Source organism: Arachis ipaensis, chromosome B8, assembly GCF_059453495.1.
Source record: "Arachis ipaensis isolate K30076 ecotype BB chromosome B8, ASM5945349v1, whole genome shotgun sequence".
NCBI classification, from domain to species: domain Eukaryota; kingdom Viridiplantae; phylum Streptophyta; class Magnoliopsida; order Fabales; family Fabaceae; genus Arachis; species Arachis ipaensis.
In genome coordinates, this window is record NC_142443.1 from 119,776,285 (window position 1) to 119,803,438 (window position 27,154).

Here is a 27,154-nt window from a genome sequence, read left to right on the forward strand (position 1 = left end):
AATTCACATAATAACGATAGAATTTAAATTGTCTAAAATAAAAATGGACAAGAAACTAAAAAGAATTTTACTGTTACCCAAAAAAAAAAAAAGAGAAGTTAAATGATTATGAATTTTTCTTCTAAAAAAGCTGGTGATTTAATTTAGTTGGTTTGGATAGTTCGGATCTTCCAATTGACAGTGGCTAAAAAAGGAGTAAATAGTCAAATTCATTCGTAAAAGATTACTTGTTCTTTAAATTGATCTTTGCAAAAATTTTTTAATCAAATTCGTCCTTCAAAAATTTAAAATTAGTCATATTAATCTCTATCATTTTTTTTGTTAACATTCAAACTCCTAGCTATTAACATGCTAAATTTATGCAATTAAATTAAATCAACTCCAAATTGAACAAGATTTTAAAACATTAAAATTTTTCAAATTAAAATTTGATTAGATCTAATTTTATAAATTTATCATATTAACATCTAATTAAGAACATCTAATTAAGATTGTCAAATATGTGGTGGCATCACTTAAGATGCCATATAAGCAAACTTTGATACCGTGAAGAATAAAAATAACTGAGTGACTAATACAACTAACTTAAAAAAGATGAACTAGAACAATGAGTAATCTTTAAAAACAAATTTGATCATTTACTCCTAATAAAGACAAACGTAAAGATTATATAGTCGAATAACAAATATTATTACATATGCTGTAAAACTGACGCATATAACAAAGGAATAACTCATCCCTAAATAAAATCTGTCGAATTCAACAACATTCAAAAACAATCTTATTCTAGGAATACGCAGATCAGAACTTAATAACAAGATATATTTCAAAATAAGAAACAATGAATGAGTTCAAAGTGGCAGATAACTTTGCCCGCCACTGAATAAATCATACCTTTGATAAAAAATTTTCCAGAAATTATAAATGGTTCTGGGACAGAATCCCACTTAAGTAAATTTATTAAACAAAATTTGCCGCAGCAAAAATGTCTAAAACTCTCGAAACTAAATGATTTTCATCGCCATCTAAAAAAAGAACACTATAACTTAAAACCGACGCTAAAAGGATTTAAGCGCCACCAGAACCGTACTTCTTGCCGAACACAATAACCTGAAGCTTGTCGTAACCAGCAAGCACACCAGCACCTGCAACGGCACGAAGGATGTTAGCACCAGCTCCCTTGAACAAGGACTTGGCACCCTCATTCTTGAGGATTTGAGCAAATGCATCCATGGAGCTCTTGTACTTCACCGCCTCGCCGGATGTCATCATCATTCTTCTTCTGACAGTGTCAATTGGGTATGATGCAAGACCAGCACCATTGGTGATGAGCCATCCAAGAGCAAAGCTAGCAAAGAAGCTATCCTGCAATAGTACAAAGAGAAAGCAATATTTCAGCGAAAGATTGTGGTGGTGAGAATCAATGATATGAACAATGTTATCACAATCTACAATAAATCATATATTATCAAAAGATAGTAAAACATTGAATAAATGTCAGGCTCCACAGTGTAAGATCCAATAGAAATTAAGAAACTTCCAGATCACGGCCTGCAAGAAGAGTTGTAATCCTCTAACGTGAGTAAATGTAGGTGATTAAGTGATGGAGTAACCGCCATGAACACATAAGCTATTGACTGATTCAAGGTTGTTACCCCCTCACTTCACCCCTTAACAAATTTTCACTCGAGAATCTAAACTCAACTAACATAGTTAACAACAACAGGGAACTGGTTAAACCAAACATCACAGAAAAGAACGATAGTGCAGCATGAACACTAACCTGTAGGCTTCCAGTGAGAAGAACTGGCTTCAGGGAATCATACATTCCAAAATAGAGACCACGGTACACAATGATTCCAACACAGGAGATGTTAAAACCACGATAAAGCCCAGCAACACCATCAGAAGCCAAAGTCTTCCTGTAGACATCAACAAGGCCATTGAATTGTCTTTCTCCACCCTTCTTTGCGGCCTTGGCATCGTTAGCAAGACGGGTACGGGCATAGTCGAGGGAGTAAACAAACAAAAGGGATGAAGCACCAGCAGCACCTCCAGAGGCCAAGTTTCCAGCAAACCATTTCCAGTAACCATCTCTGTCCTTCTTGAAGTTGAAAAGCCTCTTGAAGTAATCCTTGAATGCAAAGTTTAAGGCCTGTGGAATTCAAATGGCAAATTTAACATTATGCAACAAGAAATAATAGCAGTTGATGGAACTGAAAAACAAATGTATGAAATAACTAACCTGAGTTGGGAAATAACGGATGACATTGGCAGTGTTACCTCTCCATAGGGAAATCACACCCTCATCGGCCATAGTTCTCTTAAAACAGTCACCAATTCCCTTGTAGGGCTCTGAGAGCCTACCTGACTTAATCATCTCATCCTGATTCTGGATCAAGAGCTTAACCCTTTCAATTGGAGCAGCAGCAGTTTTGGAGACTGCAGCAGAAACACCACCCATGAGAAAGTCGATAAGGAAGTTTCCTTTCTCTGCTGGAGCTGCGACAAAAACAGGGGAGGCTGTTGCTGTAACGGCACTCAAATCAGTAGTAGCACTACATGCCGGCATCATTGGGTACTGCAACCCTGCATTTGTGTAACTCCCAAATGCACGCCTTTGGTACAAAGCACGCTGGGGGAAGGCTCCATTATAGCTCCTGATATCAGATGATGAGTTGGAGCGGAGATGGAGCTGTCCAGCAACCTTCTCCATGATTGTTGGTTGCTGAACCTGATCAACCATGGTGGATTTCCTGGAAAATAAATTAATCATAGCATCCATGTCAAATATATGCAATTAGTAACCGAATTTACTAAACCACTCGTATCAAGAACAACCACCAGAACAAAGTATTTACATCATATTGCTATCTATGAGGACCATCATACAAGCGATACAGGTAGAACAGAGTTATCTATGCCATTGTTACCACTACAAAAATCATAGAAAATATTAGGTTTCTAAGGTACCCCTAAAACATTAAAGGGTAACTGTATCTATTTGTAAATAAAAATATCCCGATAGGGTAACTGCATCTATTTGTAAATAAAAATTATCCCGATGTGTTACTAGCCTCAAACTGTTAAATCTTTTAAATTATACCAAAGCCATAGATTTAAATTATACAAAAACCATAGATTATAAATCACAACTGTCAAATACAGTAACAGTACCAATACTCTATGAAAACAAGGGCACTAAAGGAAATCCCTAAAAATTACATAACATAATTTCCTTCCTCTAGTGTCAAAGTATCATTTGAAAATCGGAACAAAAAGGCAAGAAAATTTGTGCACCGAAGTACGTGTCATACAGCAATCAAACTTTTTATATCCATTAAACAAGTATAAGTATGTACAATTGTACATGAAAAAGCAGGGATTCAACAACTTTGTGAGCATATTTCATTAAAATATTATGATGATGCAAAGCAAACCTCAAATCATCTAAAAGCACGTACCCATCTAAAACAAGTAAAAAAGTAGAATGTTTATATATATATATATATTATAATACAGTCTAAGTTCCAAGAAATTCTCAATCTTTATTTATAAATCACATGTAAAATACAGTAGTACAAGGCATAAAAGACTCCAGGGATTTCATATAAACACGATCTACAAAAGATCACATAAAGAAGGATGCAATTACAATAATATATAAGGGACTTTCAAGTTTGAAAAAAAAACATGGCACCATAATGACATAAGCCAGTCTACGAGTGAAGGCGACGTTTCCACCAATAATAATTACCCAATAGAAAAACCACACTATGCGAAACGGAGATCACAATAAAAACACAGCCATAAACAAAAGCCAATTAGATCTAGCCATCTTGAAATATCAAAATAAATAGAAATCAAAATTAATAAAGAGCCAATACTCAAATCATACTTCATATGAAACATCAAAAAAATTTTATAAAACATAAATACAAAAGCAGGGACCTTTTCCACCGACGCGGTACGGAAACAGATCTAGATCACAGATCAAGGTCAGCACGAATCAGATCGAAGAAAACTAAGACACGGATCTATCATTTAACAATGAAACAGTAACCAAAACGCACACAAAACACATCTAAACCCCGTAAAAAGAAAATTTTGATAAAACGGTGGGTCTCGCTCATACACTGACAGATCTGAAGAGCTAACATGTTAAGGGAAAAAAGAGAGAGAGAAGAAAAAACAAGAACAACACCAAGATTTTCGGATCTGAAAGAGTGTGAACCGAATAGAAATGGAGGTTTCGGAGTTTAGCTTTACCTTTCACAAACAGAGAGAAATGAGATTGCGAAAGGAATGGGATGGGAGAGGAGATTTTTGCGGAGGCGTGCGTGCTTTGAACGAAGCAAAATCGCCCAACAGAATACCCATTTTATATGCGAATGTAGTAGGGGAACTTGTGGGTGGGTCCCATTAGGGCACACGTGTAACACTATCATTGAGCCATGTCAGAAGGAATCCATACTAGTGGGGTGATGTTTCGTTGTATGCTCCAAGAACAAGAAATTTTCCTTACTCCATGAGCGTATATCACCGTCCGAATATGTTTGGATTTAAGAAGAGAAATAGATTTCAAAGAAATTAGAAATTTGCTTTGATAAATAAAAAAAATATGAATAAACTACCATTTCTATCTACGAAAATTTTAAATGCTTACAAATTTATTTATAAAAAAAAAATTACAAGTATATCTATAAAAGATAAATTTTGTTCGATAAATTATCTAAACACTAAAAAATTACTTAGAAACTCCAAATTACCCTTCCCTCTAGCACTACTATCATCCTTTCTCTCTTCCAGCAACCACTAGCCATCACTCTCATCTTCGTCACAACCGTCAATCCTGTCCATCACAATTTTCATCATGTTCCTCACTCCAAACAGTTGGATTTAAACCCACTAATAAAAAAAATGTCTTTTTTGTTATCCTCACTCGTCACCATCAAATCCAAACCACCACCGTCACCACAATACAACATTCTAAAAGTGAACCAAAATGTGAGTGACGAGGACCTGAAGAAAGCATACAAGAGACTTGCAATGATCTGGCACTCCAATATGAACTCCCTCAACAAGTCGAAAATTGAGACCAAATTCAAACGTATCTCCAAAACATACAATGTTCTTAATGACCCTCCGAAGCTTTAGATCTATGATCTTTACGGCGAAAAGGCTTTCAAGTCTGGTCAGTTCTCCCGCCTCCACCATCATCGTTGTCATCATCATTCTACTATTTTTTCTTTCAACTCTTTGCACCATTATCAGAACGGGAACGCGCACCAATACCACGACTGCCAGAACCCTTGCATGTCGCCCTCGTCCTCTTGATTTAATCCCTATGATGCTAACGACATTTATGCTGAGAACTTTCACAGCAAAGGAGCTTATGTGGGCAGCAGTGGGTGTGGTCGAGAACGTGTTGCTGTGCAACTTGGAGGAACTATACAAGGGGATCAAGAAGAATATGAAGATCTCCAGAATAGTCTGTGATACTTTTGGGTAAATAAGAATCAATTTTAAACCCTAACCCTCAAGATGAGTCTGTGATGTAGTGAGGGGTGGTTGGGATTGCCAACGGTGACGAAGATAAGGATGATGGCTGATGGTTGCTGGGAAAGGGGACAATAGATTGATGTTGAAGATATAGATAGAGAGAGAGAGAAAAAAAAGAGGGAGATGATGGTAGTAGTAGTGGTGAGAAGGGTAATTTAGAGTTTTTAAGAAAATTTTTTAGCGTTTAAATAATTTTGTCGTATGGAACTCATCTTTCATGGGTACAATAATAATTGTAATTTTCTTTTTTCTGTTAATAGATTTGTTAGCATTTAAAACTTTTGTGGGTAGAAATGGTAGTTTACTCTAAAAATATAAAAGTTGATAACCCTACTCTTACTTTGTTGCGTTTTAATGTCTTATTTCAAAAAAAAATTATTTTTATGAATATATACCACTATACCACCAACGATATTTTTTTGAAAAAGAAATTTTCACCGTACCAATCATATTCATGATAAAATTCAGTTTATAGCAAACAGGAGTAAAATAAAAAACCATCGACAAATTAGTTAAATTATTCAAATTTTTAGCGATTAACTTATTTGAAATAACATAACACAACAAATATTTTTTTATAAAAAAAACATATTTTAGAACAATTTACGTAAATAAATTATCTTGAGTAAAATATTATCTAATTGTTCTAATATCAAAAGATTACATTTCGATCTTGTTCGATTTTTATATAATTTATTAGAGAGTTTTAGAGAATAGCCATTTGAATCTAATGAGTTGGAATTTTATGGATTAGTGAGGAATAATAATCCACCGTAATCCATTCGAGAGAAAAACGAATTACTTGTTTTCAATTTCTATGCATAATTTATGAAAGGCAGTAATGAATTATAAAAAAAGAGAGAATTGATTTGAGAAAGCATAAATATAGCTTAAACATGAGTGTGTTGAACGAATTAAATTCTTATTACATATATTTTATAATTTCGTGTATAAATACATGTATCAAAAAATTAATTCGTTCAACACACTCACATTCAAGCTATATTCATACTCTCTCAAACCAACTGTCTCTCTCTTCATAATTTGTTGGTACCTTCTAGAAATTATGCATAGAAGTTGAAAACAAGTGATTCACTAAAGTCTTCTTAGTTCGCTTTTCTCTCTAACGGATTATATCAAATTATTGTTTTCAAATAATTCGTGGAACCCTTTAGCAGATTATGTAAAAATGGTTAATATGTGAAACCCTCTAACGGATTATTGACGAAGAGAATTCTTGTATGGTTCGGAATCAATCAAAACAAGGATCAATTCGTTAGTAGTATAGTCCAAACCAACAACGAATTCTCTCAATTAAATGTTTTAAATTCAAATTATAATAACCGAGATCAAGAGTACTTCAACTTCGGGTCGTTCTCCCTAGGATGCAATTGAAAGTGTTTCTCTTTCGGTTGTGAGGGGGAAAAGGGGGGTTTTCAAGCAAGAATTGAAAGATTAAAAGAACTAAGCGATGAAAGAACTAAGCAATGATCAAAATTGGAAATTAATGCAAGCAAAGGTAAATAGGATCAAAACTAATGAAAATGCTATAAATGCAATAAAGAGCCTTGACTTGGGAATGAGAATCCAAGGAATCCTATCATCGCCATAACCACAACTATGGTAATTATGATGAGTCAATCTCACCTAGTCAACCCCAACCATCGAGGAGTAAGTCAAGTAAGCATAATTGACTTTAATCCATAAGTCCTAACCAACTTACTAAACTAGTTGATAAAAGGCTAGCGTCAATGGAAACAAGAGTCAACTAACTACCCAAGAATTACCACTAAATGTCGGATATTATGACTCTAGTATCCTAGGAACTCAAACCACAAGCCAATGTGGGAAAATCTACTCAAAATCTAAGGTTGGCATTTTCACAAATACCTTATGTGCATAAAAGTAAGATATGACAAACTATAACCAACAATCAACAATACCAAACATAAACAAGCAATCAAACATAAAGGAAGCATGAAACATAAAATTCATTAATCAAAACTTCAAGAACTCAAAATTGTAATTGTAAACAAAGTGCTTGAACCAAAGGAATGAAAGTACTTTAATTAAAAGGAAATTGAGAGTACTTACAATTAAGGAAGCAAAATGAAAGATCAAAGCTTGCTATAAAATGCTACAATTGAAATGGAAATTAAACCCTAAGAGAGCATTTTTTACTCTACTCCTACTCCTACTCCTAATGCATTTTCTAACTAATCTACCCTAATGAAATCTTGTTCTTCATATGTGTTGAATCCCCTTATATAGCACTCCAAATTCAGCCTCAAATCTTCAAAATTTGGGCCAAAAGCCCTCAGAAATCATAAGGCACGCATTTCATTAATGAAATCACGTGCAGGGACCTGTGCGGATGCATAGTCGTGTGCGTCCGCACACTCGGCTGAAAATTGACCTGTGCGTACGCACACATGGAAATTCTCGCTTGTGCGGGCGCACGCAGGGCTGTGCGCATGCACACTTTGTTGTGTGTGATTTTCCTTGTTTTCTTCATATTTTCTCCCTTGTGCATGCTTTCTTCCACTTGTGCCCATCCATTCTCGCCTCCAAGGCCTGAAATCACTCACAAACCATATCACGGCATCGAATGACATAAAAGTGGGATTAAATTGCTCTATTAAAGCACAAAATTGCATGTTTTCATATTTAGGTTCAATTTATGGATTAAACACAAAAGTATGCTATTTTGGTGCTTAAGTGTGAGTTCATGTGCTAGAATCCATCCCATTCAAGTCAAAATAAACTAACAAATATGGACTCATCAATTCCCCCACACTTAAACAATAGCATGTCCACATGTTAAACCAACAAAGAAAACAATCAAGAGGGGTTCAACTTATTAAATGCAACTATATATATATATATATATATATATATATATATATATATATCCTATGAAATTAGTGAAAACAAACAATCAAATTCCCAAGCAAGTATAGACAATTAGGGCAAAGCAAGAAAACAATCCATTGGAACCAAAATCTAAAGAATTGATCCAACTCATCAAAATGAAGTAACTTGCAGGAATACATGATAAGAAGTATGGAAACATAGAATTGAGTGATCAAACCCTCACTAGGTGTGTATACACTCTAAGCACTCGGTATTTAGGGTCAATTCACTCAAATCTCCTTCCAATCATGCTTTCAAGGATTTTCTTTTCATCTAACAATCAACAAAAAGTGATGCATGAATGCAATTATCATGAGGACTTATTGGGGTTGTGATGGGGTTAGGATAAAGGTGGGATATATATGGCTAAGTGGACTAAAATGATTGAATCCTTGATTAGTTTAAGTATTCAACTCAACCTATATCAACCAAATCAAAATAAAATGCAATCCTAACCTTCCATCACTTTTTTCACACACATTCATGTATGCTCTTTCACTTACATCATATATGCATTCCTTATTCATTTCTTTTCTCTTTGGAGTAACTTTTGTCCCCTTTTCATGATGGTGTTTTTTTTTTTTATATAAAAGATAATGCATATGGTTCAATAGCTCATACATGAATGCACCCATTTTCTAAAATTTTCAATGAATACCCAAAATCAAACAATTTGATTCACTACCAATGTTTCCAAAATTCCTCCATACTTAAATGAAACACACTCCTCAACCTAAGCTAATCAAGGATACAATTCAAGGTAAATCATGGTTTTTCGCTTAAGATTGTGATGTGCTAATATCAAGAACAATGGGGCAAATAAAGCTCAAAAGGGGGTTAACAATAGTAGTGCAAAGGGTAGGCTATATGGGTAGAGTAAGCTTTTATCAAGGATGGCCTCAATCATGCTCAATGCAATTCAAAACTTCAATCATTGGAAATAAAGAATCAAGCAAAACCAATATTACAATCATAGAAGAGATATATCACACAATGAACAAAATTAGTGGTTAAAAGGTATAACCACTCATTCAAGTTCAGAAACTCACAAGGTATTTTTTTTTACTCTTTTATGTTCCATAAAAAAAATCATTCAAGCAAGTTTGAAAACAATTTCTTAATCAATTTAATAGAATGCCCTTGAATAAAATTCTTGGGAATTCTTGTTGTTTTTCACCAAAATTATTTCCTATATGTATGTATGTTGTGATGGATGCAAATTTTTTTTCAAAATTTCCTAGTTCTTTTCCTAATTTTCAACAAGCAAAAATTAACATGAACAATTAGGATCCAGATAACTAGGCATATGCTATTCACATCATCCAATCACAACTTCTATCTATAAAATATATACCATGCAAAAGATGCAAAATGCAATAGATATAAACTATGATATATGTACCAAAAGAAAATGCAATGCAACAGTTAAAAACACTCCAAATATGTATAAGAAACATAATAAAAAGAAACAAAAGTAAAGTGCAAAGTGTTAGGAAAAGAAAGTTTACGCCCCAAAATGACGAATCCTCCCCCACACTTAAGCGTTGCACGGTCCTCCGTGCACGAACACGATCCGGGGAGAACGTCTCTCAAGAGCTCCACCTTCGGTTGGTGGATGCGAGGGCTTGGGTTGTGTGGAAACCACCAAGTTCAGTGCGGGCTTGGCATCTCCATTCTCGGTGTCCTCCTCATTTTCCGGTTCCTTGCCTTCATGTCTCATCCTCAAAAGGAATGAATAAAGTATAATTAGAACTCATAGGCAAGTAGTACAAAAAGGTAAAGGGGAGGGTAAATAAGTATCTAATTGAGGAAGTTTGCATAGTGGTGTGGAATACACACAACGGCCGGTTAAAGTGGCATCCACACAATGAAAAAGTAAGTATGAGTTCCTCAACTAAATGGCCTAAGATGCAAGCAATGAATGAGCATCACTTGAAACACAAGCAAGCTTAGGCAATTGCAACAAGAGTGAATTGAATTTAAGAAATATTAGATATTGAAGGTGTGCAAGTGCAAGAGAAAAATTGATATAAAATAGCACAACAAATAATAATCAATGTAATGATGAAGAGAACTACCTATTCATCTTTAAGAATCATCAAATAATTACATGGGAAGGTGCTTGCTACAAAAAGTGCTAAGTCTTGATAAGAATCAAGTCAAGTCAACTCAAACAAATGCTAAACATTAACAAGGAGCAAATATCTTGTGATGCGATTATATTGACTTAAAGACCATGATGAATAAGCAATTCCATTCAATTCACTAAATTCAATATGTACTTGTTAAAAATTACACCAAATAAGAGACAAAAAGTCAATTTCTAAATCAATTTGGTGCTTAGTAACTCAAGACAATGATCAAGTACATGATTGAAATTCCAATCCAAAACAACATCATAATCATTTAAAAGTGCACAATTCTTGATTAGAATACCAAACAAGAATATATTCCAATACATATGGTAGCTACAACACATGGATTAAACAGAAAGCTCATTCAGGCATTATGTCAAATATATGGAATGCGGTGCACATATTCAACAAATTCAAGCGGAAATTCAAGCATCAACAACCCCTAAATAAGAAATTGGAACACTTGCAATACAGCAAACAAGCAGTTAAGCAAAAGGTAAGCTGAATAACCAAAGTTAAATAAGAAAACCAAAAATTAAGCAAGCAACTAAACGTAACAAAGAAGATTAAAACAAGAAAATTAAAAAGATGAAGAATAGAAAAGAAAGGGATAGGCAACAGTGGCACTTGGGTTAGCCACTGCGAGGCTCACGGCGGTGGGGTTTCGCCGGAGAAGAGAAGAAAGAAAGAAGAAAAAGAAGGAAGAAAGAAGAAATACGAGAAAGAAAGAAAAGAAGAAGAGAGAAAAGACCTGTGCGGACGCACAAGGTCGTGTGCGGACGCACGCAAGGAAGAGAGAGGGGTATGCGCGCGCACTACAGCGTGCGAGCGCTGCGAACAGAAGATGCATCACAGCCTGTGCGGACGCACAAGAAGGTGTGCATTCGCATAGAAGGAGGAAAGGGGTTGGGTTCACACGCACAACATGTGCGTGCGCTGTTGGCAGAGGGGGTCTAGAGATGTGTGCACGCGCACAGGCGTGTGCGCACGCACAAAGCACTTCTTTTTTTTTTTGAAAACATAAAAATGACCATGTGTGCGTATGCACAGAGAGTCGTGCGCACGCACAAAATAAAAATGTTAGGGGGTGCGCATGCATAGAGGGTGTGAGCGCTGCGAACAGAGCATGCCACAACGTGTGTGCGTACGCACACAGCTGTGCGCTCGCACAGGTAGTGAAAAACAGGGGAAGTGTGCGTACGCACGAGGCTGTGCGCACGCACAGAACTCTGTTTCTGCAATATTTCTAAAGCCTCTAGGGCACCAATCTTGATATTAATCAAAGTTTTTCAAGCCCAAAACACATCATTCATAAAAAAACACATGATCAAACATAAAATTCAACTAAATTCAACCTAGAATGCAATTAAACTAAGCTAATTAAAGAGACAAAATTCAATAAACAAAACTAAAAGAAAGAAGGGTTGAAAGGATATTACCATGGTGGGGTGTCTCTTACCTAGCACTTTGGTTTTAAGTCCTCAAGTTGGACTTTTGAGTGAAGCTTGTGTCATGATGGCTTATGCTTCCACTCATCCTTGAGTTGCCACCCGTGCTTGTTCTTCAAGAATCCTTTGGGATCCCAAACGAAGTACATCAAGCTCCTAAGCAAGCTCAAGCAAGTAATTGGGATCCAAAATTGTTGGTTGTGGGGTTGTATGCCCGGATCCCACACTTTAGTTTCTCTATCATCTTCTTGTTGATTTTTACTTGTGCTCTTGGATGAACAACCTTCCCAAGCACCTTTGAAGCACCCACTCAAGTGTTGGACTCCTCCAAATTGTACCTTGCACCACTTATGCTTTGAATTCCTTTGGCAACCAACACCCACTCCTTTACCATTTAACACTCCAAGAAGCACCTTGAGTTGATAATCCGTTTCCAAGAGAGCAAATTAATGTGAGCCTATGAAGCTCATTGAAGAAATTATCACCTGCTCAATTTGTCCTTGGGGTGGAATTATCCTATTAAGCTCTTGCATGTATGCCTCCACTTCTTGGATGATCACCTCTTCCTCACCACCCATATCTCTCTCAAACTTAAAAGGAGAAGGTTCCTCAAGATCATTGAGGGAGTTGACCAAGGTGGACAAAAAATCATTGATGATGCAATCCACTTCTTGATCAAACTCCCCCAACTCACCATTTGCCTCTTCCGGATCGCTAGTTCTAGCTTCCTCCTCTTGTGCATATTCTTGTCCTATCTCCTCTTCTTTTCCTTGAGACTCCATGTTCTCCTCCTCTCTACACTCCTTACTTGATTCTCCACCTTCTTCAAGGGGAATGTCTTGAATGGTTGAGCGTATTGAGGCCAAGCAGTTCACCGCTTCGGCTATGGTGGCCATGAATTCCCCTTGCGTCCTTCGGAACCCTTCTTGCTCTTGGAAGAATGCTTGAAGGTCTTGATGTTCTTGGGGCAAGGTTGGAAAGCTTCATCTTTGGGTGGGAAAGAAGGTTCAAAGGTTGGGAGAAAGGTTGTGTAGTTAGAAGGTGTGTCATGTGGGTGAGGATATTGAGGTGGTGTATAAGGGTGTGATGGTTCATATGGTTGGTAGCAAGGTGTATAGACATTTTGATTCCATGGAGGTGTATGGTGTGGTACTTGAAAGTTGGGTGGTTGGAGGGTATGTATGGGGTATCCTTCATATGTTTGGATTTGGTAGTCACATAGGGGAGGGTTTGGCTCATTGTAGTGTGAGGGAGGTGTTTGCCATGAGTGTTGCTCATACACAATTGGTTCCTCCCTTGATTGGGTCTCCCACTCCATGAAGTAATCCCAATTTGGATTTATCATTGATAAACCACTATTTTACGATTTATCTTATGCTCAATTGAGTGGATTTTATCAATCTTTCATACACTTGTTCATACTAATTGCATGGTTTTACATTTTCCTTCCTAATCTTGTGCTATGATTGAAAACATGCTTCTTTGGCCTTTAAATTGCTATGTTTAATCCTCTCTTATTACCATTCGATGCCGTGATATGTGTGTTAAGTGATTTCAAGGATTACAGGGCAGGAATGGCTTAGAGGATGGAAAGGAAGCATGCAAAAGTGGAAGGAATACAAGAAGTTGAAGAAATTGCTAAGCTGTCCAGCCTGACTTCTTTGCACTCAAACGGTCATAACTTGAGCTACAGAGGTCCAAATGATGCGATTCTAGTTGCGTTGGAAAGCTAACGTCTGGGACTTCGAAATGATATATAATTTGCTATAGTTTCCATGAGGATAGATGATGCGGACGCGTGTATCACGCGCACACATCGCATCTACAAAAATCAGCGTGACAGAATTCGCAATTAGCGATTTCTGGGCTATTTTCGGCCCAGTTCTGGGCCCAAAAAATACAGATTAGAGGCTATAAAGTGGGAAAATCCATCCATTTATTGATACAACATTCAATATACATAATTTTAGGTTTTTAGATGTAGTTTTTAGAGAGAGAGGCTCTCTCCTCTCTCTTAGGATTTAGGATTAGGATTAGGATTTAGGATTTCTATCAGTTTATGGTTATTTTCTTCATACCAGGTTCAATGTTCCTTTAATTTACTTTCTAGTTTTATTTATTCTATTACTTTAATTGTTATTTATCTTTTCAATTTGATTTATGAACTTTCCTATTTTAGAATTGAATATTCTATTTAATATTATTTAAGGTATTTCAGATTTATGATTGTTTTATTCTATTTTTGATGCTTTCAATTTAATCTATGATTTATTTTCTCTTTTTGGCTTTGGTTAAATAATTGGTAACGCTTGAGTTATCAAACTCAGCAGTTGATTAGAAATTTGGATTGCTGATTGATTTGGATCCCTCTAAAGCTAGTCTTTCCATAGGAGTTGACTAGGACTGAGGAATCAAGTTAATTAGTCTACTTGACTTACCTTTATTTAGTAAGGGTCAACTAAGTGGGAGCAAAATCTAATTCTCATCACACCTGATAAGGATAACTAGGATAGGATTCTCAATTCTCATACCTTGCAAAGAGATTTTCTAATTATTAATTTATTTATTTTTCTTGCCATTTAAATTATTTGTTCATTATTTTAAAAACCCAAAAATACGCTTTTTCTATAATCAATAATAAATCATACTTCCCTGCAATTCCTTGAGAAGACGACCCGGGGTTTAAATACTTCGGTTATAAATTTTATTGGGTTTTGTTACTTGTGACAACCAAAGTTTTTGTACGAAAGGATTTTCTGTCAGTTTAGAAACTATATCTACAACGCGATTATTTTTATAAAATTCTAAATTAGCAGAAATCTGATCGTCAATCATACCCTACAAAACATTCACAACCAAGCTCCAAGCAACAAGGGTGATAGCTCATAGAGAAAGTAGCAAATAAAAATAAAGGACATCAATAAACAAGAAAAAACAAAAACCTAAATATTAACAAAAAAAAAACCAAATAACCAAAAGGTAAACTATTTACACTATCAACATATTTACAACAACCTAAAGATAGCACTCAATTGTGTCCCCGACAACGGCGCCAAATTTGACGAGAAGAATTTATCATTGATCTAGATTTTCACAAAATATAAAATTCCATCGTTGAAAGTATAGTTTAAATCAACAATTAATTCCCAAATCAAATAATAAATTCAAAGGATGTCACAATACAAAACAAATATATTAACCGAGAGTATTTAGCTCTCGGGTCGTCTTCCCTAGGAGTTGCAATGAAATGTAATGTTATTGGCTATGAGAGAGCAAGAGCATGGAAGCATGGGGATTGGGAATGAAAGCAAGAGCAAGCAAAAAATGTAAATAGCGAGAAAGTAAATAGGAAGCAAGAAAGGCAAGAAATGTAAATAGCAAGGAAGTAAATGATCATGCAAGAAATTAAAGGAAAGCAATTAAAGGACTCTTGATAAGAATTGGAGAGTTTAGGATTCCTATCCTAGTTGTGGACCACAAACATAGCAATTGTGTGGGATCAATCCAAATCAATCAATCCTCATTGAGAATTAGTCAAAAAGCCATAATTGATTTCAATCCATAAGTCCTAGTATACTCACTAATTGCTTAGTGAAAGACTAGCATTAATGGAAACCAAATCAATTAATTATTCCTACACAATGCAGAATGGACATCCACAACTCAATTCCACCCAAACATTCAATTTCTCAACCAAGAGTGTGAAAACTAAACATGCAAGAAATTAAACATCAAAGCAATAGAAGTCAAAAGCAATTAAATAAAAGTAAGTAAAAGTCAAAGCAATTAAATGCAAAGCAAGGAAAATTAAAATGCAAGAAACCTCTTGGCAAGTAATTGAGAGCTAAGGCTACCTATCCTAGCCATTGACCACAAACATGGCAATTGTGAGGAATCAATTTAAACTAGTCAATCCTCCTTGAGAATTAGCAAAAGTGTAATTGATCTCAATCCATAAGTCCTAGTCAACTCACTAATTACTTAGTGAAAGACTAGCGTTAATGGAAACCAAATCAATTGGCTATTCTCACACAATGCGGAATGGATATCAATGACTCAAGGATCACCAAAGCCAACAAATTCAAGCCAAGAGGGAATAAAAATTATGTAAAAACTAAGCCAAGCATTTTATCAAACACTTGGTGTGCATGAAAATAAAATAATATTAAAATACATTAAAATAAATTCTAAAGCTACCAAAGCAAGAAAATAACAACAACAACTAAAGAAAGCCATAAATGAATATAAAACATAAATTTGCATTAATTATAATAAAAATAACAAAAATGTTCATAAAATGGAAAATGACATAAAAGAGAAATTAAGAAGAAGAACTAAGAGAAGTAAGACAATAAAGTAAAGAAACATAAATGAAACTACATTAAAACATGAATTTAAGACAGAAATTTAAGGAAATTAAACTAAACCTAACCTAATTCTAGAGAGAGGGGGGAGCTTCTCTCTCTAGAAACTAAGAGAAAACATAATAAAAGCTAACCCTAATTGCCCCCTTGTTTCCACTTGAATTGGGGTTGAAATAGTTTCAGAAATGAGTTGGACTGGGTTTTGGAGGCCCAGAATTCGCCCCCAGCGATTTGCAATTAATGAGCTGACGTAACTCGGATCACGCATACGTGTGGGTCACGCGTACGCGTCGTTTACGCAAAAATCCATCCACGCGTATGCGTGGGTCACGCTTACGCGTCGCTCGCAAATCCTTCTTGTGCGTACGCACGCGTGCTGAAACTTCCAAACTCCATTTCTTCATGGTTTCTTCCCTTTTGCATGCTCTTTTTTCTCACTTCTTCAACCCATGCTTACCTTGGAAACCTGAAATTACTTAGCAAACACATCAAGGCATCATATGTAATTAAAGTGGATAAAATTTAGCAATTATAAGGCCTAAAAAGCATGTTTTCACTTTCAAGCACAATTTAGGAATAAATCATGAAACTATGCTATTTCAATGGATAAGTGTAGGAAAGGTTGATGAAATCCACCCAAATAGAGCAAATGAATACCATAAAATGTGGATTCATCAATTATATAGAAATCAAACAGGACAAAATATAATCCTCTAATTAGGTAATATCTTACTCAAAATAATTTGTTTATGGTGACGTGGTTGTGACGATGTCACGTGTTAGTAGAAGACAAACAGATCTCCTAAAACACACAAAATGACATCATTTTGTAATTACTTAAAATGTTACATTTTAGTGGGATAAATATATCCCCAATAAATTATATTAACTTAATTGATGAGAGAGAGAGAGAGAGAGAGAGAGAGAGAGAGAGGCAGGAAAACACGGGGTGGGGGAACAATGGGAGGGGTAGCAATAGGCAAACGACTAATCATGGAAAGGATCCTAGAATTTGGAATAAGAAAGAGTATCATCGATTGGAGCTTGATTCTTTCTCTGTATTTGTAGACAATCTCCCGATTGATATATCAAAACGAGAAATCTTCAGTTTGTTCAATTGGACGGGTAGGATTATAGACATCTACCTGTCATGGAAGAAAAAGAATGGACAGATCTATCTTTTTGCATTTGTGCGGTACACCACAAAGGGAGGAGCTTTGAAGGCTATTGCAGAAATGAATAATATGGTGTTGAGGAGAAAAAGAATTTTCATAGCAAAAGCAAAGTACAGAAGAAGATCTGAAGTGGAGGAGATCAAAGGTAAAGAAGTATAGAGCTTTACAAGACAAGGTGAAGAAGGTAGACTGCAGCAATATAGGGAGGCAAGAAAGGAGGAAGAGAATGTGGAAAAGACTCTGAGAGAGACGATTGTTAAGGACCCAAATAAGAATGGGGTGGACCAAGAAGACGATTGTTAAAACTATTCTATATGGTATGGAGATGGGATGAGAGTGAGAGGAGTGAGACAAGAAGAATATGGTTAGAGTGCTATGGAGTACCCTGCATGCTTGGTCAACGGAGACTTTTACCAAATTGGGAGATCAATGGGGGGAGGTGGTAAAGTGTGATGATTTAACAAAAACATGTAGCTCGTTTAGTGTTGGCCGCATTCTGATCGACCCGTGTATGTTCGGTTTGATTAATGAGTAGATTCATGTCACTATTGGGATGAACGGATTCGACGTCCTTGTGAAAGAGGTGGGTGGAGAAGTGTATGGAGAAGAATGCTTTCCAGACACAAAGGTTGACCAAGAAGCTAAACGCATAGTAGTAAGGGAAGATATGCAGCATGAAAACGCAAGGGATGAAGTCAGTAGTGGTGCTGAGCCAACGGTGGTCGGTTGGGATCTGGCGGCAGAACTTACGGTGGTGGAACAATTGAATGAGGAACAACATAAGGACAAAGTTGTAATTCTACAGTATGAATTAAATGAATAGAATATCCAAAATTCAAATTGCCATTATGTGAGTACTAATTATGCGCTAATTAAGGGAAATGAGAAATTTAAGGCGTCAGTTGCAAATCATACAAAGGAAGACTCAAATTGCACTTTATCATGTAATTATGAGAAGATTCAACGGGATTATTCCTTTTTTGGTCAGGAAAAGGAACATTCAAAGATTAAGGGGAGAGTTACTAACGGGCTGATGGCAAAAAGGCCCAACAAATTGAAACAGAATGGTTGCAAAAATAAGAAGACCAAGGCCCAAGGGAAGGAGGGTGGCCTTGGGCTATCAAATCCAGTTATGGCCGACCCAGTTGAAGAGGAAGTGACCCGCCTGGATGAAGGTGCACAGAACCCATCGCCTCCCTTAGTCCTTATATGACGCCAACGGAGAGAAGATGCTGCGATCGTGGGCGAGCGTGCGGTCGCGCAACGTGACTGCTGGGTGATGAGCGGATAATTTATACGCTTTTTGACATTGTTTTTAATATATTTTTAGTAGGATCTAGTTACTTTTGGGGATGTTTTCATTAGTTTTTATGTTAAATTCACATTTCTGGACTTTACTATGAGTTTTTATGTTTTTCTGTGATTTCAGGTATTTTCTGGCTGAAATTGAGGGACTTGAGCAGAAATCAGATTCAGAGGTTGAAGAAGGACTGCTGATGCTGTTGGATTCTGACCTCCCTGCACTCAAAGTGGATTTTCTGGAGCTACAAAACTCGAAATGGCGCGCTTCTAATTGCGTTGGAAAGTAGACATCCAGGGCTTTCCAGCAATATATAATAGTCCATACTTTGGCTAAGAATAAACGACGCAAACTGGAGTTCAACGCCAGCTCTCTGCCCAATTCTGGAGTTCAGCGCCAGAAAGGGATCAAAAACCAGAGTTGAACGCCAGAAATGGATCAAAACCTGGCGTTCAACTCCACAAATGGCCTCTGCACGTGGAAAGTTAAAGCTCAGCCCAAGCACACACCAAGTGGGCCCCGGAAGTGGATTTATGCATCAATTACTTACTTCTGTAAACCCTAGTAGCTAGTTTATTATAAATAGGACCTTTTACTATTGTATTAGGTATCTTTGGTCTCAGTTTTAATCCATTGTTCATCTTAGGAGACTATTGATCACGTTTTAGGGGGCTGGCCATCTCGGCCACGCCTGGACCTTTCACTTATGTATTTTCAACGGTAGAGTTTCTACACTCCATAGATTAAGGTGTGGAGCTCTGCTGTTCCTCAAAGATTAATGCAAAGTACTACTATTTTCTATTCAATTCATTTTATTTCGCTTCTAAGATATTCATTCGCTCTTCAACCTGAATGTGATGAACGTGACAATCATCATCATTCCCTATGAACGCGTGCCTGACAACCACTTCCGTTCTACCTTCGACTGAATGAGTATCTCTTAGATCTCTTAATCAGAATCTTCGTGGTGTAAGCTAGAATGATGGCGGCATTCAAGAGAATCCGGAAAGTCTAAACCTTGTCTGTGGTATTCCGAGTAGGATTCAATGAATGAATGACTGTGACGAGCTCCAAACTCGTGATTGCTGGGCGTTAGTGACAGACGCAAAAGGATAGTAAATCCTATTCCAGCATGATCGAGAACCGACAGATGAATAGCCGTGCCGTGATAGGGTGCGTTGACCATTTTCACTGAGAGGATAAGATGAAGCCATTGACAAGGGTGATGCCTCCAGACGATTAGACGTGCCGTGACAGGGCATTTGGATCATTTTCCCCAGAGAAGACCGAAAGTAGCCATTGACGATGGTGATGTATCACATAAAGCCAGCCATGGAAAGGAGTAAGACTGATTGGATGAAGACAGCAGGAAAGCAGAGGTTCAGAGGAACGAAAGCATCTCCATTCGCTTATCTGAAATTATCACCAATGATTTACATAAGTATTTCTATCCCTATTTTATTATATTATTTTCGAAAACTCCATAACCATTTGATATTCGCCTGACTGAGATTTACAAGGTGACCATAGCTTGCTTCATACCAACAATCTCCGTGGGATTCGACCCTTACTCACGTAAGGTATTACTTGGACGACCCAGTGCACTTGCTGGTTAGTTGTGCAAAGTTGTGAACCATGGTATTGGCATCATGTTTTTGGCGCCATTACCAGGGAAAGAAAGAGCGATAAATTTCACATAATCAAAGTGTAATCACAATTTCTGCGCACCACTGGGCAGCGCAAGGAGCCGCTTGAGAAGCAAGGAGCGATGGACGGCCTGCAGGGCTTGACGTGGAGGACGGAGCAAGGCGCGGCCATGAGGAGTGCGAACAGGTTAAAGAAGAAGTGACCCGGCTGGATGATTGTGTGTTGAATCCACCGTCTCCCTTAGTCCTTGCAGGACGCCAGCGGAGAGAAGATGTTGCGATCATGGGTGTGCATGCGGTCGCGCAACGTGACTACTGCGCAACGCGATGAACCACTGGAGAAGTAGGGAGTGACGGATAGCATGCAGGTGTTGACGCGGAGGACAGAGCAAGGCGCGGCCATGAGGAGTACGTACAGGTTGCGGGAGACACTACAACTGACAACCAATTCGAAAATACCAATCGAAAGAGCAGTAATCTGGAGCAAGTCGAGGTGGAAGGAAGAGGGCAGGTTTGAAATGTACAAAGACCATATGAGGGTAGAGTTGAAATGGTAAAAATGGATGCACAAGAAGAGGGACGGACACCCAGTGATGCAGAAGGCAGGAAGTTCAAGGCGGGGGAGGTTGTGGGTTTGGGAAAAGTATCTGGGGTTGGGAAAGAAAATGAACATGAAGACCAAATAGTGGAAGAGTCTGGAACAGAGGTGGATATGCACGAAGATTTAGCGATATGCAGAGGCAAGCAAATTCGGAGTTGGGAAAAAGAAATGGCAGAGAATAAAGAGGCCTGGAAACTGGCGGTCGAATCAGAAGCAATACCATGCAGTGATGAAGAGGACATCATGGTAACTCTCCAAGAACAAAATGAGGCTAGAGCTCTGAAGCGAAGACAGTCGAAACAAAAGGAGAAAATCAAAAGAAGTCACCCAAAATGCCATAAGCAGGTGTGTAATAAAATTTATAAATGATTTTATGCTCTTGAAATGTTAAGGGGTTAGGAGGTGTTGCAAAACTGAACACGATCAAAAACTTCAAAAATAAGTTCAGATTAGATATGTTGGGGTTGATAGAAATAAAAAAAGAAGTGGTGAATAAATATGATGGAGCTAGAATTTGGGGTAATGATAGAGCTAGCTGGGAGTGTGTTAATTTTGTTGGAGCTTTCGGGGGTCTACTGTTAATTTGGGATGAATCAGTATTTAAATTTATGAATTGCTATAAAGGAGATATGTGATTATGTGTAGAAGGAGTGATGACCAAAGATAATTTTTACTGTGCGATTTGTCTAGTGTATGGCCCACATGTGAGAGACAAAAAACTCTTAATGTGGGAGGAATTAAGCTATATTACAAGATTGTGTCAAACCCCTTTTTGTTACATGGGATATTTCAATGAAATTGTGCATATAGAGGAAAGAAAAGGGGCGACTAAATTGTCAGCTTCTGCTGAAGACTTCAGAGCATGAATCAATGACATGGAGTTGGTGGACTTGGCAATTAATGATCGTAAGTATACATGGTTTAGAGGTCAGTCCTACAGTCGTATTGATAGAAGCCTAGTTAGCTTGGAATGGCTAGATGCGTACCCAGATACTCGCCTAAGAGGAGGTTCGAGAGGTCTATCAAATCATTGTCCTTTGATAGTGGAAGATAGAAGAATAGCTCAGGGACCAAGACCATTCCGCAGTTTAGACGCATGGTTCATGCATGAAGGCTTCCTAAAGATGATGAAGGAAGAATGGAGGGGATTGGGTGATGTATGGTTCCTGGATAAACTGAAGGCGCTGGCAAAACCACTGGGTAGATGGCACAAACAGTACTTTGGAAATATACATGAGAAGATCCAAAGGTTTGAGGACGAGATCAAGAAAGTGGATGATATGGTTAGTAACAGAGTATATGATGGTACAATAGAAGTAAAAAAGAAAGGCGCTGGTAAGATGTTGTGAGGTATGGTATGAAAGACAAGATATACACTGGAAGCAAATGTCTAGGTCTCGGCATGCCAAGGAGATGGACATGAATACCAGATACTTTCACAATATTACATCAGCAAAAAGAAGAAATAACCAGATTGAGTCTTTAGTGATTAATAGAAGGTTGGTAAAAAACCATGCAAGAATTAAGGTTGCAACTAAAGATTTCTACATGAACCTATACCACCAAGACGAGTCACCAAATATCAGTTTTCGAGATGGTTTAGTTAATCACTTGGAGATGGAGGAAGCTCAAGCACTAGAGGTGTTACCGACGGAGGAGGAACTAAAGCAGGCAGTATGGGACTACGAATCATCTAAGGCTCTGAGTAGTGATGGCTATAACATGAATTTTATAAAAAGATGCTGGTAGGAGATTGGAGTGGAATTCACTAAAGTTGTGGTGAGATTCTTTGAGACAGCAAGGCTACCAACAGACTCCAATGTTACTTGGGTAGCGTTGGCTCTGAAGTTTGTGGGCGCGAAGGAGATAAATGATCTTTGACCGATCAGTATGGTTAGATGTGTTTATAAGGTCATATCAAGAGTGTTGATAAGAAGAATGAGGAGCATAACGCCAGGGTTAGTTGGGAAATCACAGAGTGTATTTGTTAAGAGCAGGAGGATACATGATGGAGCATTAATAGCATGTGAAACTGTACAGTGGATAAAACTGAAGAAGAAGGCATCAGCTATTATCAAATTGGACTTCCAGAAAGCCTATGATAGAGTCAAATAGAATTTTATTGATATTGTGTTGGAAAAGATGGGGTTCAGTAGAAGATGGAGGGCATGGATTATAGAGTGCATTAGATTAGCTTCTATATCTATAATAGTTAATGGGGCACCATCAAAACTGTTCAAGATGGAAAGAGGGCTTCAACAAGGTGACCCGTTATCACCATTTCTATTCGTCCTCGTTGTAGATGTGTTGAACAGGATTATCGGGGAGGTGGTTAGAAATAGGAGAATATCTCCTCTCTTAGTCGGTAGGGACAATATAGAGTTATCCTACCTCTAGTTTGCTGATGACATTATATTATTCTGCCCACTGGAGGAGGAGACAGTGAGAAATTACAAGAGACTTCTAGGTGTTTTGAAGTCATGTCTGGGTTGAGCATTAACTTCGACAAGTCTAGTTTGATATCGGTAAATTACAATCAGGAGTGGGTTGGTCAGATGTGCCGATTATTAGGATGTCAGGCGGCGAATCTACCAGTGAAGTATCTGGAAATTAATCTAGGAGCAAACCCGAGGCTAGTAAAAACATGGAAGCCAGTAATAGATAAGGTGGAGGAGAAACTAAGTTTGTGGAAAGCAAAGGTACTCAGTAAAGCAGGAAAGTTGGTTCTCATCAAATCCGTGATTAATAGTCTACGTACTTACTATTTGAGTCTGTATAAAATGCTAATTACGGTGGCAAAAAAATGATTTCATTGCAAAGAAGATTCTTTTGGGGGAAGGACAATGGACGACCTGGACTGGCTCTTGTAAAATGGGAGATGATACAGGCATCGAAGAAACTATGAGGACTAGGTGTAAGAAATGCAATGATTCGTAATACCGCATTATTGTTTAAGTGGTGGTGGAGATTCTCTAAGGAAGAGTGTCCTCTATGGAAGAAGGTAGTGTGCTCCTGCAATAATCTAAACCCTGGGCAGTTATTGTCTACTCAATCTATATCAGCAAAAAAGGGTCCGTGGAGAGATATATGTCACTTGCAAATCAAAGAGCAACATGTCAGACAGAAGATGATTGATGGGTTGGCTTTGGAAGTAGGAGATGGTAGATTAACCAGATTTTGGGAAGATACATGGTTACAGTCGGGGAAGCTGAAAGACTCATTTCAAATACTCTACTTGATTTCAGATAATAAAGGATTCGTGATTAGGGACTGTGGGTTTTGGGATGGGATAGAGTAGGTTTGAAACTTCCACTGGAGGAGGGAACTCTGCCAATGAGAGACTGATAGTTTGAACCAAATGCTTGATATCTTGCAAGCTGTGAGATTGATAGTAGGCACACAAGATAGAGTGGTGTGAAAATTTGATAAGGAAGGTGTTTATACTACTAACTCATTTGTGCAGGTTTTGCAGGTACAGACATTGACAGATGATATCCTTAACTATAAGTTCACAAATGCAATCTGGAAAGGAATTGTTCCCCCTCGGATAGAGTTGTTTACTTGGTTTGTGCTTGTAGGCCGAGTTAATAGAAAGGATCGCTTGAGCAGATTAGGCATCATTGAACGAAGTGATAACGTCTATGTTATGTGTGGCAAAGAAATTGAAACTGTACAACATTTGTTTGTTACGTGTGAGTATGCTTGGCAGGTGTGGTGCGCATGGATAAGTCATGTGGGTCATGTTTGGAGCATCCCAGGTTCCATAAAAGAACATTTTAAGAGTTGGAGGACGATGCCTTTGAGAAAAGACGTGCGGAAACATGGTTAGTGGGATTCTTCTCAGTTATATGGAATATCTGGTTGTGTAAAAATGAGATAATTTTTCAGAACAAGACAGCGAAAGTGGTAGATTGTGTTGCTAGGTCGTTTTGTTGATCTAGAGAGTGGTGCAAAAGGTAACTCATTGTTGTTGATGGCTATGCCGGAAATAACATAGGAGTTGCAAAATTTCATTTTTGTGTTTCCTTGTATGCTCCACTGAATGTGTTGAGCTTGTTTCTTCTTTCAAAAAAAAAAATAATTTATTTATGCAAATTATCATACATTTTATATAAATAAATATATTATTTTGTTACATTCTGATCGATACACAAACTATTTTTTTGATATAACGTTGCAACGTGCATTTTTCGTTGAACAAATTTTTCCAGTTTGGTTTTAAATTGAGATTCATGACCAAACTCAGTTTAATTTTTCTCATGTTAATCTCTGATCCAATTTTTATGTATCAAGTAGCACATAACAATTATTTGTAATTAGAGTACAAATGAACCTATATTAATTTTTAATTAAAAAAATGGTAAAGTACTATTTTAATTTCTAATATTTAGACTAAGTTTTAATTTCGTTTTTAACATTTGAAATGTTCTATTTTTATATCAAGTATATTATTTCATCTTGTTTTAGTAGTCTAGTCAAAATAAAAAAAATCCAAAGATATCATTTTTCTTCTATTGTTACTTTATTTTTCTCTTATTATTCTATTACTTCAGCTCTGAAATCACTACAATCACCACTATAACCTTTACAATTATAATTTTGTCATTATCTAAAAGAAAATTATAATGGAGGAAAGGATATTTTTAAAGAAAAAAATTTAATTTTGATCCAAAAATAAAAATAAAATAAAATAAAATATTTTAAAAAATAAAATATTTTAAATATTAGAGACAAAATTAAAACTTAACATATCTAAATGTTAGGAACTAAAATAGTATTTTACTATAAAAAATTCTAACATTTAATTAAATTAGATTTATTGAAATGTTAGAATGTTGCATTTATGTTATAAATTGTATATAAGTACTAAAGATATCCTTTTTTTTTCCAACAGAGGGGACCAAATTTGGTTCCCATTATAATCTTATTTATTTAATTAATTAAAATAAATATAAATTAATATAGTTATTAATTTTTATAATATATTATAATATTTTATTTAAAATTTGGATAGAACAAAAACATTTAATTTTTTGAAACAATATTATTAAAATTTACAAATTAAAAACTCATAATTAAAAAATTAATTATGTAGGATAAAAACTAAAATTAGAAAATTTAACCTTTGAAGTTAATAATGTGATAATTAACAACAATAAAAATAAAATATAAAAGAAATATATATATAATTCACTGAAATTGTGCATAATTAGCTTAAACAAAAATTATGAAAAATATATTTTTATTGTACAAACAACACTTTTTATGTCTCTCTTCACTTTTGAAAAACAAAATTCACACCGAAAAATTTTTCATGAGTCATTGGAGTGAATTTTTTTTTCTACTATAAAATAAAATAATATTATTTCTCCCAAAACATTATCCTAACTTTAAATCGCATAATACATTTTTATTTTTTTGGAATTTAAGTCAAGTTTGTCGCACCAGTGAACTTCACATTAAGTTCACCCAAATATAAAAGGGCATGGGGACCACTTGGAATTTCACATTTTTATTTTACCTTTACCTTTCTAACTCTCTTCACTCTCATCATCTCTTCTGTTGTCAAAGTTATGTCTTTAGGCATTATTAAAGTTTTTGGTCTCTTCAGTTGATTCAGGTAATTCTGTTATTCTATTTTCTCTTTCTAATCGGTTTGTAGTTATGTTTCTCTTATTTCACGTTTTCGTTTCACATGCTAAATTTTCTTCACTCTCATCCTTTGTTATCTTTTATAGGTTATCTCTCTGGTTATCACTGAAGTTATTGATATTCTTGAGTTCGTCAGTTTTAGGTAATTCTGTTGTTATGTTTATCTTTTCAGTTTGATTTGTTGGTGTTTATTATTTGAATATGTTTATTTATCAAGTTAGATTAAGTTATTAGTTATGTTAATTAGTTTGATAAGTCGATGATATGCTTATTATACATGATTATGTATGTGTTGTTAGTTTAGAATATGTAAAATGATGATATGATTATGAATAGATGTTAGAGAAGAAAAAAATTT

At 36.4% G+C, this 27,154-nt stretch overlaps 2 protein-coding genes across 2 annotated transcripts; one reads left to right on the top strand and one right to left on the bottom strand.

Annotated features, from left to right (window-relative positions):
- Positions 1 to 846: 846 nt before the first annotated feature.
- Positions 847 to 4,448, bottom strand: LOC107612963 (ADP/ATP translocase 1, mitochondrial). The gene is made up of 4 exons (XM_016314768.3): positions 4,270 to 4,448; positions 2,246 to 2,756; positions 1,784 to 2,155; positions 847 to 1,365 (listed from the first exon to the last, which is right to left on the bottom strand). The coding sequence occupies exons 1-4, from the start codon at positions 4,446 to 4,448 to the stop codon at positions 1,069 to 1,071; spliced, it is 1,359 nt and encodes a 452-aa protein (XP_016170254.2). The 3' UTR covers positions 847 to 1,068.
- A 17,571-nt stretch (positions 4,449 to 22,019) lies between these two features.
- On the top strand, positions 22,020 to 23,259 carry LOC107611333 (uncharacterized). Its single transcript, XM_016313272.1, has 3 exons — positions 22,020 to 22,479; positions 22,598 to 22,889; positions 23,142 to 23,259. The coding sequence occupies exons 1-3, from the start codon at positions 22,020 to 22,022 to the stop codon at positions 23,257 to 23,259; spliced, it is 870 nt and encodes a 289-aa protein (XP_016168758.1).
- Positions 23,260 to 27,154: the final 3,895 nt, after the last annotated feature.

Bases quoted from the DNA above. Each gene is read 5' to 3' on its own strand.
- LOC107612963 (XM_016314768.3), bottom strand. From the start codon at position 4,448: ATGATAGTGTTACACGTGTGCCCTAATGGGACCCACCCACAAGTTCCC. The intron at 2,156-2,245 runs GTTAGTTATTTC...TGAATTCCACAG, and splicing joins TCCGTTATTTCCCAACTCAG to GCCTTAAACTTTGCATTCAA. The intron at 1,366-1,783 runs GTTAGTGTTCAT...GTACTATTGCAG, and splicing joins TTCTCACTGGAAGCCTACAG to GATAGCTTCTTTGCTAGCTT.
- LOC107611333 (XM_016313272.1), top strand. From the start codon at position 22,020: ATGGAGTTGGTGGACTTGGCAATTAATGATCGTAAGTATACATGGTTT. The intron at 22,480-22,597 runs GTAAGATGTTGT...ATATTACATCAG, and splicing joins AGTAAAAAAGAAAGGCGCTG to CAAAAAGAAGAAATAACCAG. The intron at 22,890-23,141 runs GTAGGAGATTGG...TGTTAAGAGCAG, and splicing joins AATTTTATAAAAAGATGCTG to GAGGATACATGATGGAGCAT.